At 36.3% G+C, this 20,492-nt stretch overlaps 2 protein-coding genes across 3 annotated transcripts; one reads left to right on the top strand and one right to left on the bottom strand.

Annotated features, from left to right (window-relative positions):
- Positions 1-833: 833 nt before the first annotated feature.
- On the top strand, positions 834-16,498 carry LOC113679225 (epithelial splicing regulatory protein 1). 2 transcript variants are annotated; one of them, XM_027196176.2, is made up of 12 exons: positions 834-2,980; positions 3,150-3,275; positions 6,690-6,909; positions 7,945-8,034; positions 8,995-9,076; positions 10,059-10,163; positions 10,595-10,727; positions 11,190-11,232; positions 11,652-11,755; positions 11,875-12,330; positions 12,643-13,128; positions 13,967-16,498. In XM_027196176.2, the coding sequence occupies exons 1-12, from the start codon at positions 2,852-2,854 to the stop codon at positions 13,985-13,987; spliced, it is 1,995 nt and encodes a 664-aa protein (XP_027051977.2). In that variant the 5' UTR covers positions 834-2,851; the 3' UTR covers positions 13,988-16,498. The 2 variants fall into 2 exon arrangements, with proteins under 2 accessions (XP_027051977.2, XP_027051979.2); XM_027196178.2 differs by having other exon boundaries at positions 2,723-2,980; positions 8,995-9,049.
- LOC113679217 (NAD-dependent protein deacylase sirtuin-5, mitochondrial) lies at positions 15,555-20,486 on the bottom strand. The gene is given in 6 exon segments (XM_089199931.1): positions 15,555-17,540; positions 17,874-17,989; positions 18,348-18,471; positions 18,748-18,801; positions 19,397-19,484; positions 19,947-20,486. Coding segments are annotated over 6 exon segments (909 nt in total). The 5' UTR covers positions 20,416-20,486; the 3' UTR covers positions 15,555-17,482.
- Between the last annotated feature and the right edge of the window lie 6 nt (positions 20,487-20,492).

Raw genomic sequence — 20,492 nt, 5'->3', positions numbered from 1 at the left:
CTTTGAAAGTGTTCTCTTAAGTACTCGCTATTTTCGTTTGAACTGTTGCGTGTCACCTCAGAACAAACCGGTTTTGTTTTTTCCCCCGTAGGTAAACAGTGCACTTAATTTATTCAAGAGCTGTGTTCCTGAAGGAAGTTAAATCCCTAACGACCCGATCTCGCAAGGAAAAATCCGCGCTATTGTTAACTTCTTGCAAATAATCTTCGCATCTTTAGTTTCCAGCCAGGCCAAAGTTATCTGTCTCCAAAGCACACAGTGTGCAGTATACCACTGTTTTTTTTCTTCTCAGCCACGCTAACTGATTTTATGTCGTACTACAGGAAGGCAGTACTGTCACATAAGATTTATATTTCCTTCTTAATCGTAGTGTTTGGTCCTAATTTCTGACGCTCATAGGAGTTAAATGGGGTCTTAATCATAACAAGGAGGGTCTTTTTTTGCAATTCCTTTTGAAATTTACCTTAGTTGACATTCTGTTCCCTGGTCGTTAGCGTAGAAAAGAAAAGTTTCTAATGAATCTTCTTTGTTTTTTGAGTAGTCTCCTAAGACTCCCATCGCTTGTATCGACAGCTCACGTGTGAAACATAAATAATTATTTCGTGTACTCCTTTTTAGCAGTTTTTTTTTTTTTTATATCAAACGCCCTTGACTAAAAGTGCAAAAAGTCTTTTTTTTTTTTTGCGGCGCGTTCTATAAAGGCTGTGGTAGATGTAAAAAAGAATTATTTCATACGAATCACAACTTACTTCTCATGTTTGTTTAGCTTTACAGGCGGATTTATTGAGCTAATAGTAACTCGAGGTTACGAACTTGCTTGTGAAACATTCTGCATTGGTTATTCGTTTTAAGGGTAAAAGAAAGATTTACTTGATATCTCCGAATTTTTTGGCGCTCCAGAAAACTATATTCAAAGAAGAATTCTTAACAGGGTTCTATTATCGCAAATTTTTAAGAGGATATTCGATCAAATAGTTCATTCAGTTTGATTTTTTATGCCCAAGTCTTGTCTGGTTTAATGAATGTTCATAAGTTTTCTTGTCCTTTAAGGCATCTTGCATGTAAATTGGCGTGGGAGTTTTAAGACACTGAACTTTCGGTTTTGTTTTCGCGAAAAAACGGAATCTTCGAAGTAGAGATGATTTGGAGGGTTTTAACCTCGATCAGAGCTGTACTGAGATGTAATATCGGTGTACACTGATGTATCGCACCACAGCTTAAAGTGCCTTTCTAATAATTTAATCTTTAAAAGCACTATTGAATATCGTTGTTGTTTCAAGGGGGAATTTAGAGATCGTAAACACCCTCATCGCGGGGAATATCAGAAACTGTAGTATTTAATCTTACAAGAAAAATAATACGATGATCCAGATGAAGACAATTCCGGCAGCTAGTTATTTCCGTTCGTCATCAGTGGTGAGAAGTTAGTTTTGAAATTGTAATTAATCAGTGTATTTCTTGAATATTGCTATATTTCGCCCGTAACTCGGAAGTGCGTGTAAAGGGTTGGAGAGATTGCGTGCGTGAAATTTTATGGAAATTTTCTCGTAAAGCTAATATCGCAGCCATGAAGTTCGCGTGAATTCAGGGAATGTTTCCTTCATTAAGGATCTATATTTGCGCGCTTTTTTTGTTTAGAAGGATTATTGAATGAAAAGCTTTCAAGGTATCATCGTACCGGCTTTCTGCTAGATCTTGAGTCCTGATAATGTGAAATCCGTGAGTTTCGTGTTTATGTTTCACCTTGGGTTGTACTACATGCGTTGTAGTTGGTCAAAATGTTCGAGTATTGGGCCAATGACGCGAAGTTATGCTTCGGCTTACAAAGAAAGCTTTTCTAGAAAGTACCGTTTCAATTTATTTTCCCGATCGGAAATAGCTCTTCAAGTATTAGTTTATTTCACTTACTTTCCTTACAAATAACCAACGCAGCGTGTCTCGCCTTGCGCTTGAAGAGATGTTGTATTCGAATCAATATTCATTCCCAATTCCTGGTCGCTGCAAGTGTTATGACAGAAATTTTGGGTTTTTCGCTTATTTATCAAGTAACGTTCTTAAAACCTGTGATAACAGGTGTTACCTACCATTGCACTTAATCTTCTCGAAAAACTGTGAAGAAAAGCATTACAAAACAACAATAAGAGGAAGGACTGTACCACTGGCGAATTCTTTAGCAACGGCAATTTACTCTGGGCACGAAACACATCCTCTGCGATTTTAGAGCAACTAAGGCAAACAGAAATTAAGAGTAATAGTCATGCCTGGTTAGAAATTTCAAGGTGAGAATGCGATAGAAAAAGAGCACAAGTGACTGTTGTACGTGTTTTTAAAAAAAAAAACCGTGGTTGTATTTATGCAAGATTAGGTGGATATGTGCCTATTCTGGCATCGGACCAGTTTTAGGCCAGTTCAGGTAAATGATGTGATAAACAGAGACACTCGCCCTTCTCCTATCTGTCAAATTTTACTAACATCATCAGTGCCAGAAAGGCCAATTAAAATTTAAAAGCGTCGTTTGTGAGAAAACAGCTCGAGCTCGTCATTAAGCGTTCTTTTCGTAGACGCGCAAACGTTGTTTATTCTCAAATAGCGGAGAGGGTAACTTCGTTGCCCAGGTTAAAACTCGTCTCTAGCGAGGAAACTGTTTTAGTCAGAATTCACTCAAGCGTGGTAATTATTCCAAAGCCACGTGGCATGTGGGCCAGCCCCCGTTTCTTCTTTCAGCCAATCAGCTACCAGTATTTGCCGGTATCTTTAGTGACATGTGACTAGACCCGGCTGGTTTTCTGCTCCCACTCACACTTACTCAAGAACAACATTTCATTGATTCGTTCCCTATGCAAGGGAAAACATGGGCTCTCCCGAGCATTTGGTGTGTTTTCACTGCTCTGTCACAAGATTGCCGTCAGGGGAATCGGACGCCGAGGAGGAAACCATCTCAGAGATTTCGTGGGTTGTCGTCGACGTGAAATCCAATCAGGTAAAAAAAATTTTCTTGCGGTAACTTGTTATGGATTGTGTAAGCTACGTTGGGGTTTCCCTTGTCGGACGCGAGAAAAATTTTCTCAAGGGCTCTGGGGGCGATACGGAGTTAGAACAATATATTGTTGATTTTTATCCTAACGCTGTGTTCATTTATGCCGAATTAGCCTGGTTCCGTGCATAGATGTGTTGTGAAATCGGGCCTGTCTGGAGCGAACGAAGCGTTAAAACAACCCACCAACAAATCGCTTGTGACCAGTGAAGCTCAACAGCTCGGGGACGCGTTAGAAAAGGTAACGTTACCAGTAGTGTGTATTTAATCCATCATTTCCGTTCACCCTTTGTTCGATCAACAACAAGACACGAAAAATGTCGATGTTAAAATACTCCGTTCTCTATTGCTGCTGACGTTATCCCGTCTTCGGAAGAGCGCTTTATGGCCGAGGAACAGAGGAGGCGAATTTTCAAGACGTATATGTCATGTAAAATTCATACATGTTTCATTGGCGTGTTGTGATCGCTCGAACAGTCCTCAATCACATAGACACAATGACAACCAGCAAAGGCCGAAGAAGTTTCACCAAATTTATGTTTTGATCGCTCGACGGGGTAGGAGAATACATGCTTTTTGTACATTCGGCATTTCAAATGTGATCTCCCTGGTAAACAGGGGAGACGGGTCACACGACAGGAATTGGCCGCGAGTTTAATTCAAGACCGTGCCGTTCGAAATTTAATTCTCGAAAGAAGTAGAAATAAAATATCTATATAACCGCGCTGAAATGAAATATTAAAAAGGCAAACAGTTAATTCTAACAAGCTTTTATTCTTGAGGTTTTTCCGAAGTAAATATGTCCAAGATCAGAGATTGTATCGTTGGTTGCGGCACTAGGGCAAGTGGGAATGCTACGCAAGTGATGTACGTAAGGGGCCTACTTTCTCTTGCCCAAGACAACACTGTGTGTATCGGATATTCCAAAAAATTTTGTAAATATTCTTATCTGGTCTTTTGTTGAACTTTCGTATACTTGTGTGGCCATGCATATTCCCATAGTTTCCGAGTCGCCAGGCGTCTGTTTGTTATAAATCTCGGTTTTTATTTTACATTCTCTCTCTAAAACCCCCCTACGCAAGAGATATTATTTTCTCTACCGCTTTCGTATACAATATTCATGATCCTTATCGGCAGTTTAGAAAGAAAGTGTTAATACAGGTCTCTCTTTGGGCCAATGAAATATTTGCTCGTACAAATTCGTGTTTGGATGATTTTTTTGTCGTTTCCCCGGAAATGTAGGGAAACCCAAGATTTAAAAGTGCTCACAAGGTTGGATAGAAATGGTTCCCAAGGTTAAAAACTGAAGATTCGCATCGGGTCAAGAACTGAAGAACACCTCCACCGATCGTTCGATATCATGTGTTTCCCTCGCGATCGCGTCTAATCTCGTCCCAAAATAAATCTCAAGTCTTAACTGATTGTTTCTGGAGTGTCACGTAAATGCCCGTCCGCCTATTAGCCCAAAACAACACTTTCCTCTCGCACGCGTGTGCTCACGTTAAGTCTTAATTGACTAAATTCTCGTTAGGAAAATTCAATCAAGTAATCTATGAGGATTTTTTAATCGCTTGGTTGCCGCGTGCTAAAAAATTTGCATCGGACCGAAACATTAGTGATCTCAAATGCTTGAAGGGGCGGCTGTATTGTTTTGTGAACAAAACCTAGACACTTCTATTTCCCTTTGGTATTCTTTAAAGAACAACAAGAATGTGCGGACATCCAGGTTCTTCTGTAAATAGCGCACTGCGTGAAATTTCTTTGTCCCGCCATTGTTTTGTGACTGCAATTGTGCCTAACAGGAAACCCCTTAAAATATGTCAACATGGAGTGATTGGCAGCTAGTCTTGTCAGGGAGAAGAGGCTATTGGTTGCTTGTGTTGATATATCAGTGTTTCTTCGTTGTGTTTCTTTTGTCCCAAAATATGCTAAAGAACTTTGTGTGATGTGATTAATTTTTCACCAGCTCATTCTAATTTGGCACAGGTTTTATCTTCTCAGAATGACTAAACCTAAATTTTATTGCTATAAGACCTAATTTATAATTAATTTTTAGGAAATTGTTTTATTTTATCTATTTTTTATTGCTTTACATTTCTATATTTTGACATCTGCAAAATGTTTCTTCTGTTAATGATTGAAAACTCTGATAGTGATATCCTTTACCAAATGAATGATAGTCAGCTGTAAATGAAAAGCCTTGGCTTATTTCCATAATATGTAGACACCTCGTCTGTGGAAATAATTTTACACCTCTGAATAGTTGAAGGCCCAGTTTGTTTCACAAATGCATTTAAATGCAGACTAGTATCTCTTTTGGGTCCATTTACAACATCTCTATCAACATTTTGTTGTCTAGTATTCATTGCAAATGAAATTCTCTTGTCTTGGCTGACCAGCTAAAGTTGCTGCCATATTCCTTCTTAAATTATCACCATAGTAATCTTTGCATAATATTTGAAATATTTGAATATCTAAAAAAAAAAAAAAAAATCCAGAAAGAGGTTATAGTTCTCACCTTATTGAAGTCCACTCATAATGAACTATTGTAGTTTGTGTAACAATGTGATTGCCGGTGATGTAAATTTTTATGTTCAAATGAAGACTCCTTGTTGCTTGGTTTTCCATTGGCTCCTTGTTCAAAAGGATACTGTGGTGCAATTTGTTTCTTTTTTACAGCTGTGTTTGGGGCATTTTAATCCAGACTGTTTCAGAAAGCTGTTCCCTTTCCACAGTTCTAATCGGAGCATTTTGATTTGGGATGGTTTAGGGAGCTGTCCGCTTTGTGATCTTTTGTTCAAATGTTTCCTGCTCGTGGCTACAATTATTAAGAAATTTCAGCACCACTGTTTTTGATGATGTTGTTAGGGAAAAGCCTATGGTGAATAGTTTCTTTGACCCAGTCTGTTTTGTTGTGAGGATTGCATTCAATAAACTTCACTTCATTCCAAAAAGGGAGGAATCCTGTGTAATGAGCATGCTCTGAAGTGGGTAAGCTTTAGGCAGATCTGATACCCCAGTCTTCCTCTCTGATTTGATCATGAGTCCATGTAAATCTTGTGGTCTTACCAATGTCACCTTTACCAGGCTCACAAATTTATTAATTGCACAATCTAGGTTAACCAAGTCACTAGCATCTTTTGGATTTTAACTGTGATCTTATTGTGGTCCCCAAGTTGTAAACAGCAGTGTGTTGTTGGCAACCATAAGGTTGCTCAGACAGACCTCTGACATAGAATAAAACTGTAAAGGTTTTGAACACAATTATAGGCTTGAATTTATTGTTCATTGTGTTTTCCTCAGGAGTTATCTGAAATAGAAAGGGATGATAACATTGATCTTTTGTAGGATCCTTTTGACATTGGTCCAGAACATAGATGACTTGCTTAGCCATGTGCATTATTTGATCTAAAGTCTATATGAACTTGCAATAACTCATAGTTTTACTTACAAAATTGAACCAAAAGAAAAGAGTAAGAGTTAATCAAACTGGTAAATTTTCTTATGGATATCAAAACCCCACAAAGAAAGCTCCCAAATGTAGATCTAAATACAAAGCCACAACCAAGTACATCGGCAGACCACAATACAATAAATTATGAGGCTTCAACCTTCTTCACATGTTGAAAAAAAAATTCATTTTGTTTTTCTTTAGTTTGACAACTTTGTTGAGAAGACAGTGACATGTTCTGGGGAAAGATGGAATCTTGTGACAGATGGACAATTTCCATTAAGACATTACCTCCATTTGGAAGCTAGTAGAAAGAAAACCAAATTGTCTCAACATTTCTACAGCTTTTATGATCTTAGGAAGGAAGTCAGAAAGGCACTGAAGCATGATTCAGACTATAAAAGCCTTGAGGAAGTGGCCTCACGTATCCTTATCTTACATTTAACCCAGTGTGTTTTTGTTATAACCTTATTTGTCATTATAATATTTTTCCATGAACCAAAAAGAGGGGGGGGGGGGGGGGGGAAGGGGGGAATAAAGTGAAAAGTTCCAAATTATCAATCCCTCTCTTCATGCCTAGGACAAGGCAGCCTTTGCCCCAACAGCTGTTCAAAGGAGTGGTGGTGGTTTGACAGTAATCTTTTAAGTTTTTTATTATAAGCAAAGGAGGCCATGTTAAAAATCCTACTTTATTTTATTCAAAGTGATTTTAATAAAGGGCGTAATTACAGGATAAATGCAGCCTAGTGAACCTTTGGAGTTGACCCTTCTGGGATCCATGTATGTAAAAAAAGGAATTAGGAAGGGCGAAACAGTAATTATCAATCAGCTTTAACTAAAGACAGCTGGCAACATAAGCTAAATGGAAAACTGTCTTATAAATGACTAAAACAAAGAAGGCTTGTTATCTTAAGGGAATAATAAGGAAGGTCAAGCCCTCTACTACAAGGAGTCATTGTGACTCATTAAGACAATTAATCATTCAAAGTGTTGTAGCGTTTACACAGGAATGCTTTCAAGCTGGTATTCCCTTTATCACTTAAAGTTGGATATTTTCAGTGTTTGTTTTAATCTGCATTTCAACTGGTGTCAAAAAATTGATATCAATCTTAAATGGCTGTTTTCTTAGGTCAAATGAAACTGTGCAAAGACATAGTTTTTTTTGTCAAACATTTGCATGGGTAATCGATTATTTTATGCAATTTGGAATAAATTAGCAAAAGTTAATTATCTTAAGACAAGGTAAAATGAAAGGCTGAAAATGAGAAATCATGTAAATTCTTGATACTGATTTACATTTTGTTTCAACATTCTGCACTCAATTTCAACTTTTTGCTTTGAATTTTAACTTTCTATACTGCTCTGATTAATTGAAATGCTCTCAGTCTATAAGAAAGCCATAATTTGATCAGCTCTGAAATTACATAACTTGGCCAAGTTTCCTTTACATTGATCTCAGATTGTAGAATCGATGCTAATAACAACAGTCCAGCGGGTCTGGAACACTGTAAACTCATGGCAAGTGTGGTTCAGTATCTTGTTACAGAAGGTAAGCTCACAAAATCTTTTGATTAGATGCAATAAAGTGTGTCAGTAGAAATTCTTGCTCTTATAGGAGGTTTTACATCAAAATTAAAAGTAGAGGAACCTGATTATTTCCACTTTTATTGCAATATTCTGTTGTTCTGTGAGTTTCATATTTTAGTTTTTAATTATATTGGAATGCTTGATTTAATATTTTGGGAATTTGGGTTCTAACTTAGATGAGTATTATATTTTGCCCTTAAGACTTGAAAACTATATTTTAGTACAAAGCAGAATATACTTTTTGTAATTTTAGATGTACATACAGACTGAGAAAAATGTGTCTACTTTTAATTCTTTTTAAAAAAGATTTACAATTAAAAAACGGTTTGTGAGAACTAGAACCTTCACAAGGTTGTAAGTTGTGGATCATCTTTAATCCCAATAATAAAAATAACTTTTCAAGTAAGAGGTAAAAAGTTATCTTGAAAATATTCGAACTGTGTCATGGAGACAAAAAAATGCCATGCACATATCAGCTAAATTTTTAGGACACATGCAACAGTATATCTTTGTGGTGGTTTAAGTCCATCACTTTGCAGTTAATGTTTATCCTGCTTAACTTTTATCATTTCTTTTTGGACTAGCAGTAAGAAAAATTTGCATCACTTTGAAAAAGAAAAATTTCACTATATTGTTGTTTAAGCCTATGGTTGGCTAAGATTGGCCCTCTCTTTTGTTTGAGAACTGAGTAATTTATTTGTCATTTAAAACACAAACCCAACCCCACATTATTTTAAGAACTTTGGAGACAATTACCAGAATTCCTGTTCAATTTCTTCGATAAAGTTTGTCCAAACTCTTGATTTCTTCACACACATTAATTATCAGAACAATTTTGTGTCGTGGTAACACTAAATAAAACAGACTTTACTTTCTCAACACATTCTCTGTACTGAAGAGAGCTATGTTCACATTATTTTAGGTCACAAATTTAAGGATCCAGAAAAGATCAGTTCCAAGTATGAGCCAGGAGCATGGTATGGTGCTTCTTTACGAACAAAAAAGTTGGTACCTCAACAACATTTTCAATCTTGCCTTAAGTAACATTTTAATAATGTCGACATATTAAACCATTCCAGTCAGATCTATTTACAATTCTGTTTGGTAATATAACAGTTCATTGTGTGACTGTAATTCCTACCAAATAACACTTTAAAAAAGAGCAGCCCCTACAAAGTCAATTATTCACAGTCTTCCCAATGTCAAGGATTTATTAATTATAGGAATTTTATGATTCAATCTTTACATTTTTAAGGACTTTGATAAACAAAATGTTAGGAAAATAATCAAAAAAGATTACTGGAGGACTATTGTAAGCAAATCTTAACAAGGTTTTTTTTTTCTTTGATACATTAAAAACCTTGTGCATTATGTGAATGATATAACATGAGGCAGTTAGAAGCTATAGGTGTTAGGTTAATTGCATCTATCCACTAACATTTGGCTTGCAAACATAGCTGATTTTGTGGTTCCTTTTCTCTACCCTCAAAATGAGGAAGAATGGGAGCTATAGTTCCATGGTACAATCACCTTAGTCAATCTTTAGGATTTTGTGTCACAATTTATTTTACCACCTGTGGTTGCAAATGTTATTTATTGAGCTTAGAGAGGCAACAGCCACAAATACCACTGTGTTTGCAAGGTAGCTCACATGGTAACTTTTATTGTTCTTTTCTATCATTTTTATTGCTGTGCAACCTTAAATTTAAAAATTATCAGAAAAGATGTTTTATATGAGGAGTGATATCCTTTTGTCAATCTTTAGAAACCTCTCACCAGAATCAGTAATGTTATTGAAATCATCTTTTACCTAGTATAAATACCAGTGTGACTTAAGTTATAACACTGTTGTCCATTCATGGAGATTTATCTCTAACTGAGTTTTGAATCTAACATCAGCTAGCAATAAAATTGGCTGCCAAAAAGTTCAGAAAGTGTGTAACTTTCCATTAATAGAGGCTTAACCACTGAAAATTCTACTTACAGCCTTGGGCCTGTACTTGATGATACAATCATAAGAGCAAGGGGGCTTCCCTGGCAAGCATCTGATCAGGATGTTGCAAATTTCTTTAAAGGACTTAATATCGTAAGGTATGTGGTGTTACCATTGAACAGGGAAACAAACCATTGATAACCATTTCTTAGTACAATAATTCTTGATAAATCAATTAATATTTACCAAATATTCATTATTTACTTTATTGAAATTAACTCTCTAAATTTCTGAAAACGATAAGTATTGCCTTTTTTCCATGGGCACCACAAGAAATCTTGAATTAAGTGTAGAAAGAGTGATCAATAATACAAGCATGTTACCATTTCAGCATGTGAACTCACACAACCTCAACTTATCCCTATTCCTTATCTTGACAAGGAGTCAAGTTGCTCCCCGGGTTAGGAAGTTAGTTGCACTTTAAGATACACAGGCACTGTTAAAAGATAATTATGACTTAGTTTTTCTAGGAACACATTCTGCAACCAGATGTAAAATTGATTTCTTGGAGTGTTTTTGTTGTTGATAGAGGTGGGATAGCATTTTGTTTAAATGCACAAGGAAGAAGAAATGGTGAAGCATTCATCAGGTTTGAGAAAGGGGAACACAGAGAATTTGCATTGAAAAGACACAAACATCACCTTGGTACAAGATACATTGAGGTGAGAGGTGACAGACATGAATTGTTTCCTTTACATCCTTCTTGTGTTTACATAATTTTAAAAAAACATGCTCATTGACCTTGCTTAAAGAGACCACACATTTAGATAAACTTGGAATCTTCCTTGGGGATTGATTTTGGACTTATTTCACAACACCATTAGTTCATGGTAAATAAAGTACTGAAGATCAAGCAAAATAAAGCATTGAGAAAAAATTTGAAAATTTTCAGTATATTTGAATAACAAATAATTTTGAAATCTGACTCACAAGATTGAAGGAGTATTTCCTAATACACAAACCAAACAGTAAAATACATCAAACTTGTGAGCCATCCTGTTTTAACTTGATCTTTATCAATGTCAATGTCATTGCATTGGTTCATGTAATTGGGCCCCTTTTTATACCTTATTTTTCTGTTTCACTCTTTGGAAGAGCATATTTTAACTAAGATTTTTATTCAGGTCTACAGAGCAACTGCACAAGATTTCCTTAAGATAGTGAAAGGTAATCTACTTTCATATGACCTTTCAATACCAGATTACTCAAATTGAAATATAATTCATATTGTGATTGTGGCTACACTAAGTTGAACAACCAAAATTCTTGTAAAATGCCCAGAAACTGCTTACCAATATATTTCAAGAATAATGGAGGTAAGCCTTGACAGACTAACACCTTATCCCAGTAAAATTAAAGTGTTCCTAGTCACTTCATGCTATAGAAATAGGGATGCAGTCAGGTGCTGATTGAGCCATAAGGATTAGGAGCAGATTTTACCTTTTTCACCACCTTTTTCAAAAATATTTTGGAGTACATAAAAAGCTTTTAATTCAGGGCTATTCTACTCATTCTGTTGAAAGGTTATATTTCACCAATTTCCTTGTTTTGTTTATTCCCATTAACTGACTTATTTATACATATAGGTCCTGTTGATGTCACCCAGATTGCTGCTAACTTTGTATCAAACAAAGCTGAGGTGATCATTAGAATGAGAGGACTTCCATTCAACTCAAAAGAGAGTGATGTGGTGAGTTTTCAGGAGTGAATTATTGACATCTGATACATGTAGTCTCACTTTCTTGTATTTGTTATGACTATGTATTGATATATTTTGCATTTCTTTTTCCTATTTTTTCCCTTGTGTAGATTGAATTTTTTGAGGAGGATGCACCAGTATTCAAAAGTGATGAAGGAATTCTCATTGTTAGGAACAACTTTGGGAAGGCTACTGGAGATGCATTTGTTCTTTTTGAGACAGAGGAACATGGCCATGCAGCATTGAGGAAGCACAGATGCATGCTTGGCTCCCGTTATGTTGAGCTGTTCCGAAGTTCACAAAGTGAGGTTCAGCAAGTTCTAAACTCTTACAGCAATCTCATGCACAATTTTCCACCAATCATATTTCCACCCTTGCCACATCATCCTCCCTTTCACCCACCCTTCTTAATTCCTGGGCTGGGTGTAAATGGTATGAATACCAAAGACTGTCTGCGCTTACGAGGGTTGCCGTTCTCTGCAACAGTACAAGATGTATTAGACTTCCTAAAGGAACATGCTGCATTTGTAGTTCCTGGTGGAGTTCACATGGTGTACAACACTCAGGTGAGATGGGTTGTGTAATGCTTTAAAAAGAAATTAGTCTCATTTTCTGATAACTGTAGTTGCTGAAACAAGTAGCTGTCAAAAGTCTTTTTCTATCTTACATATCAAGAGCTGGTGAAGCAGATTCAAAACTGCTTTTTTAGAAACGTCATGAATATTTCCTGCCCTTGTTCCTCTTCTCCATGGCTCCTCCATAGTTATCCCTCTAATCTTCAGAAATGAGTATAAATTCTTGTAGTGAGGGGCTTGAGCACAAGTAAAAATTTCACCTCTCAGTATGACTGGTAAATTTTCTGTTATGATTATTTAAAGGGTCGCCCCTCTGGAGATGCATATGTCCAGTTAGTATCACCTGAATGTGCAAAATCTGCCACCACGGACTTGCACAGACAACACATGGGAGAGCGATACATTGAAGTGTTTCCCTGCTCAGGAGTAGATATTGCTGCAATTATAACCAGCAGTACAATGAACCAAAACAAGATGACCTCACCCAATAACACTCCCTACAGCCATCCATGTTCATACCCCATGACCAATGGTGTGGTCACCAGCCCTAATGGGACACATATGAATGGACACACAGACACTGTTGGAGCTGCTACATCAGCTTGTCGCAGTCCCACAGGATTGTATGTACCTCATTCACCCACATACTTCAACTGCATTATACCTCAAAATGGCATTGGTGGAGGGAATGTGAGTTATTATCCACCTGCCAGTGCAAATTTTAGGATGCGCATGTCACCATATTTGCCACAGCCCTATGAAGTGATGCCTCTCTTTCAAGGATACCAGGTAGGCTAGGCTTTAATTTTGATTCCTATCATTTTTTCGACATTAAGTTTGTTAAAGTAAGTCATTATTGAGTGAGAATGGTTTCCTGAGTCTTGTGTGGTTGTTTTGGTTCTGGATCTACTTTGGGTTAAGTCTGTATATCTAGTGAAAATCTGTTTGCAAAATTTACTTTACCAAAACAATATCCTATGCCAGCCAACATGTCCAGAATCAGAGCCAACAGATTTTTTGTTAAAGAACAGATAAAATCAAAAGATGTTGAATAACATCCCCAAATCTTTAGAAGACATTTGGAAGACTTCTGAGACTACCCCTCTCCTTAGTTGTGGAGTAGCACTGGAAAGGGGTTTTTGGAAAGGATAATCATATACCAAAACTTTTCTCTTCTTGGACTGGTATGAGCCTTTTTACCCCATTTATTTTTTGGAAAATGTGGTGTTTTTTTTTTAACCCTTTGACCCTGAGAGTGACTAGCATCAAATTTCTCCTATCAATAACACCCCTGAATCACACATTAAGGTCATGAGAATAAAGGAAATGATCACCAACTAAAAAAGCTCTTAACTGTTCAACAAATTCTCCTTGTTAGCATCTTAGGAAATGTATGGAGAACAGTATGGAAAATATGTATACCAATGTAAGGCTGTGAAGGGTTAAGTTTTAAGAGTAAGAAACTGATCAGCAGACTGGAGTTGAGAAAACTTTCTCCTGCAAAAGTGAGAATCCTACTCAGGGTGTGGGAGTTGGCAGGTGTGTTGTTACCTAAGCTTCTTTGGTAACAGCAATAGTTTTGAACAGAGACTAATAATACCCTTAACTGAACATCTTTTATTCGTAGATCGCAGACTATGGCAGGTAGTTCAAGCAGATCACCTCTCTGGTATCCTGCACAAAATCAAAGCAATCCTTAATAGAAAAGACTGGTCCTGCTATATGAAATGCTACTTGCAAAAGATTAAATTAGAGACAAGCTCTCAGAGCGAAACAGCTTTTGCTGCTGCTACTACTACTGCTGAAGCATTTGCAATGTTTTTAGATGCCTTCCTCTTAGTCAACAAGAAAAAAAAGTACGACTTTATCATTCAGTACATTTGAGTGAAGAATCCATAATTATTTTAGATGTAATGTACATGTAATTATGCTGCTAACTTTCAAAACTGATACATTGAGTGAAATTCAGTATAAGAATGTTCTAGACATTTTTGATGTGTCACCCTGAAAGACAGTGGTAGAAATTTTCATTCAACTATGTGACCTGTGTACTACTTATTAACAATCAGAATCAGATGACTTGATAAATACGAGTCAAATCTTCTAAGAAACTTAGTTCAAAGATCTGTTACTTAAACGGTAACATAAAAAAAATTATGTAGTTCATAAAAATGCAAGCAAAAATTTGTCAAGGAGAAGTAGATGCCTTCAAAATTTTTATCATCAGATTGGATGAAAAAGGATAATTTCTGACACCAGGTAGTTTTTAAATAAGCCCAGCGTTTAATTGCTGCAACATGGATTTCGTGCGAAGATACCTTGACAAATAGGAAAAAAAAATACAAAGGAGAAAACATACAATACTAATTGAATTATGAGAGTGATATTGTATAATTACAATGAATTGTAGAAATATGTTCAGATACAAATTTTATTTATTTTTTGCTGGATACCCAGACTCCAGCTCAAAATACAATCTTTTTAGCCTCGATACATGGGAGATAATACTCCTTAACCTCTGATGCACACAAAATCCCAACATCAGTGGTAAACAGTGCAATATCTTTTTGCATTGTGTAATGATTCTGACAAAATGGTTAATGCATCAAGTCACTGAAAGATGTCAGAAGAATTAAACACTGAGGCAGAAAGGCTTATTTGGCTGTCAGTGAAATGCTGTAAATTAGAGCATGATGTACCCTGACTGTACATTAATGTAATTAGTATCAATTTATGCTTGATAGATAATCTCGTTTGATTTAGTTTTTAGAACTTTTTATACTAGTAACCAGTCTTAGTCAATGAAACATGAATTTGCCATGGGCTTGTTGTACATTGTAATTGAAAAGTTTGATTGACTGAATATTTATGTTAATTCCACAATCTAACTTGTGGAGGACTTTAACCATTCACACTTTGAAACAAATGTTCAAAATCTTCAACATGAGCTGAAAGTTTGTTTCAGAACAAGTTGGTAGATATCATCATTGTTTTAATGTATTGAAATTTGATTATTAGTATGTATTTGTCATAGTAACCGTCCAATCAAGTGAGTATTTTCAGGAAAAAACATAATTTAGTTCTCAGCACTTAAAATGTAAATGGTTGAATCCTATAATTAACATCAGTTGAAAGTGGATAGTGTTATAATCGGTGATGACAAAGGGCAAAGTTGCTGGTTAAAATTAATCATTCTGATACAAGGCTGGATCAAATTTGCAAACCAATTTTTTCAACATTTATTTGTCTCTAAACGTGCAATATTTATGGGCATAGTGTTCAAAACTAGCCATATTGTTTTTATTTACATGACAACTAATTATGTATGACAAATAATTGTTAATAGCCAGTCAATGCAAGAGACGCTGCTCTAAAAAGAGTCTTACAACCAGTACTTGTCACTCAGAGCACATCTAAAAATATATGAATTACAAATAAAAATATTATTTTAACCAAGAGAAGCTTAACTAAGCCAGGATAGACCACTTAATAAATGACATTTATAACACATAAGGCAAAGCCAGAGCATAATTAAATTATCACCATTAATAAAGTTGCTCTAATTATATTTTCCGAATGTGTTAGTGGTATGTGTGAATACATGCCACTGTCGGTAAAATTATTTCTTGAATGTTTATGAATTGTCATCATGTTGTTACCAAGAATATCTCATTTAACAATCTGGACTTGTTAGACAGTGAAATGTGCCATAATTTGAAAAAGTTTCTGATCCATTTACCTTATTTATCCTTGATAGTACAAGAATTGTTTATGGCAGTGCCATGAATAAGTGCAAGACACTAACGCTCATTATAACAATCTTTGTCTTGTCTTTTTTTTTAGACTGGTTATTCTTAATGTGATATTTTTGGTAACAGAGAGACTAAAATACAGATAATTATTTTAGCTATATTTTTAAACATACTAAAATAAATAGCCGAACTCCAGTGTAAAATAGAAGAAAACTTGTTGGTGTTTTTCTTACAGATACAGTCATTGCAGTCACACATCTTTTCATGTTCTTTTTTCTATGTATGATTTTTACCTTAATCAAAAACATGCATAGCTCAGTAAATTGTACTTGTAACCTGGAAATGACTGTACTTTCTTGAAAATAAAAAAGTGAATCTTGTTACATGGCAAGATTCTGATTTGAAATAATTTTTTTCAGTGTAGCAATATGGAAAATCCTTTGTTTGTGTGTTGTTGAGCCCAATGGTAGGAGGTAATGTCCTAGTCAGGGATCTAAAAAGAATTTCTCAGAAGTGGGTTCTTTACACTAGTGTTTTACCATCATGAATGGGTCCCCAGTTAGTTTTCTTATTCTGAAATTTAACTTTTACCATTGATAGAGAAAGTAAGTGAAGTGAACCTCAACACCCCCCTTTTTTTACCCCTGCTTTTAGCCAAGCCCTTAGAGGTGATCAATGCATCAGATTCAAAGCCAAGAAAAAGACATAGGGTTTAAGTCACCACTGGCAGATTGGATTCATGGTAGTTCTAAGTACTACTTTGGCAGCTTGAAGATAGCTTTATAGATTGCCCCATTAATGGAACGATGAAACACTGCCACTAAATGTATACAAACACTTGGAGAGACTAATTAAAGTCTGTCTGTCTGTGTTAGCCCTCTATACAGACTTCCTAAGGCTTGTCATGCAATCATTCCTCCCAAAGAAGATCATTGGGTTATGAGCCTAATAATGTTAGCATAAAAGGCTATTTTTGGGTCAATATGTGAGTGTCATGTACCTGTAATTCTCTTTTCTGTAAGAGGCCATTTTACAGTTGTGTACTTAGTTGTCAAGCCTTTGATCTGGATGGAGAGAGGCTGATGTTGACCATGTTGTGATAGCGACCAATATCTAGTTAGCATGATAACAACGTCATTTATATCTGAAAAGCAGCAAGGTTTGTATCATAACAAGGTCACCCTTAGCCTCACTCCTGTTCAAAGGCTTGGCAACCTAGCATGCAACTGTGAAATAGACTATCTACCCAGGGCCCTCTTATTTATCTGAAGCACAAGGACTTAGGCAGTAAAAAAATCTTCCCCACTTAAACAAGTCAAGCTTCTTTTAGAAATAAACCAACCTATCAATAAATAGTATCAAATAGCTTACTATGGAAACTCTGCCGAGTCTCACTTCTCTGCAAGTAAAGGAGGAAGAGTTTCACCAGCTGGACCCTGAAAATGGAACCTGAGAAAAAGCAAGAGTAGATAATTCTTAGCAGCCTTTTACAATTGGGATTTACTGTAAGTTATAGACTAAAATTATGGGATTATCAGTTGATCCAAAACTGAATTCTCAGAACAAAAATTACAAGCAATGTATGGCAGACAGTGAGGAGAATTATTAAAGAGATCTTGGGAGTGAAAGGTTTAAGTTAACTAGCTAAAAATGAGCCCAGTCAAAGTTCTAGGAATTTGTGTGGAAGGAGTTCTTTTCCATCCATTGCAATTTGGTAAGATTTTTCTTGTGTCTGACCTGAAATAGCACAGTGACATGAGATATATGAACAAATTTATGCACCTGAATTCTCCAGTGCAAGTTGTCTCTTCCATGTTGAATTCTGCAACTGGGACTCCTCTGGCAGCCAACATTGGCGCAAATCCTGCAGCTGGGTACACCACAGATGATGTACCAACCTGAAAATAGGATTATTGAATCCACATGGCTACATATGACTTTCTGGTAAAATAGGATTTTAATAGTGGTCAAAATGGGTCAAGGGAAGGGGGGGGGGGATGCAGAATTAAGTGTACAAATATACAATTTTGGGTCCCTCTGGTCATCAGGAAATTTAGGGTCTACCTGGAAATTGGTTTTATTGTTGTTGTTCCATTTGGAGGGTGGAGGAGAGGAGAGGTACTTTGGGAGTAGGGGAGAGAAGGAAAAGGGACTTTTGGGGGAGAGGAAAGGGGAAAGGGAAGGACAGAATAATAACAGCAACTGAGAGGAGCCTGGAAATAGGGAATTTATCTTCAATATTTCAGAAATCCATACCAAAAGACACATATCACACTTTTCCAAGGCATTGTTTGTAGCTTTCAATACATTGTAGTCTAGATTTTCTCCAAACCACACAACATGAGGACGGGCCAATTGTCCACAATTGGGCTGGACACACCTGAATTAAAATTTATAATTAATCAAAAAGATACATTAGGAATGGAGTACCTATTTTAATAATACAGCAGAGCACCATAAACACCATTGTATAAGCTTCACTTGCAGATGAGCCACACCTCGAGTTTAGTAACTCAAATATTGGAAAGAAATCAAAAGTACTTTAAAACTTTCTGGCCACCCTGAAGGTGTTTGTGTATAGCAGAGTCTCAATAATAAAAAAACCCAAAATGTATATGTTTGACTATATTTAGACACATTATCTCAAGTTTCTTACCTGGGTAGATCTTTCTCCGGAATCTTTGCATCCTGGGCATCAGGATCAGGTGCTCTGAAATCATGAACAGTATATAATATATAAAGTCAAAATCTGCGAAAAGTGACGTGAACAGTCAAAGGCACTGGTTGGAAAAGAATCAAAAATTCCTTATTTTTTTTCAATTTACATTTTGAGAACATGATCTACTTTTGGCAAGGAAAATTTTCCGTTCTGCATGAGTGCACCATTTTGTCAATGTGAAATGTGTGGATAATTTTGCCAAAGAACAAAGGACCCTATTTAAACTCTCCTTTTCTCTAAACTTATGAAAACTTTATGAAATGACATAATGATTGTCTATTGTCCACTTAAGCTTTTACGATATGTATACAGGTAGTTTAAATAACACTTCACACCCTAATGTCAGTATCCATACTCTCAACACCCTTCTCTTAACATTTCATTTGGTACTGGCAAGGAGAATTTGTTTAAATATCAAAGCTTCTTAGTTTAGTGATCATTTCCTTAATCATCACAATTCTAATAGATGATTCAGCAGTATTACTGTAAGGAGAGATTAATGTATGATGGTTTCTCCTAGGGTCTAAAGGCTTGAGACATCATTCAACCCTGTGACTGAAAAGTTGCCCAAAATTAGATATCCTACCCTTTCCCAGCTAAAGCGGGTACAATTGGACTGTTCCTATTTTCTGTTACATGTCCACATACAGTACATCTTGTCTTAAACAGTGCCCCTGGAAATAAGAAATGGCAATGCTAGTTGCAGTTTCTGGTGGGCGGTATTAGTAAATCCCCTGACCCTCCCATTCCTTACCCCAAAAAATTCTTCCAAAAGTCAGTTACACACTTGTTTATTTACTTCCATAAAAAAAAACTTTGCATTTCTATCGCACTTGATATCAGGTTTGGTCATTATATATTTCACATTGAACAATCCAACCCATCAAACTACATCTAAATAAGGGGGAAAATCCTAATTAAATTCACTATAATTTATCTGATTTTCTCAGTCTTGGTTCCTTTTTGTATCAATCTTATTAATCTTCTACTTAATTACTTTCCAATGAAGAAAAAAGAGCAACGAGAAAATTATCAAGCAATAATCAAGGCACTTAATAGTGATTCATTGAGAGGTAAATTTATTACATAGAGGTATTTTCTGTGACTTTACCAGAAAAAAGAGAGAAGACCCCTACCATGAAGTTCTATTACTTCTTTTGTCCCAGCAGCCTGATGTAATCCATCAATATTCTGTGTTATCACGGCGACATTTCTACCTTGTTCTCCAAACTTTTTCTGCAACTCTGCAATAGCATAATGCGCCTTGTTTGGTTGTTTCGTGAGGACAACTTCTCGCCTGTAACCATAAAACTCCCATACTAATGACGGATTTCTACGAAATGCTTCGAGAGTCGCAAGATCTTGAGCTCTGAAAGTTCTCTAAAGACCACCGGAGCCTCGAAATGTTGGAATCCCACTCTCAGCACTAGTACCTGCTCCAGTTAGAACAACAACGTTCTTTGCCTTTAGGAGTAGATCGCGAAACTCTGCTTTGTTACAGCTAGTTGTGTGAAAAGAGCTTTCAGCCATAATAATGTTTCGGGAGATTTTAAACGCTCTGGAGCATTGACCTGCACCTGTTCTAAGGTTCCTAACTACAATCATCTGTGTTTCTTCAAATCAAGGAAGTGTCTGGAATTCCAAGAATTCTGGAATTACCCAAAATATTAGAGTGAGACTGG

This window comes from Pocillopora damicornis, chromosome 3, assembly GCF_964200805.1.
Source record: "Pocillopora damicornis chromosome 3, jaPocDami1.2, whole genome shotgun sequence".
NCBI classification, from domain to species: Eukaryota; Metazoa; Cnidaria; class Anthozoa; order Scleractinia; family Pocilloporidae; genus Pocillopora; species Pocillopora damicornis.
This window is presented reverse-complemented; position numbering and strand designations above follow the sequence as displayed.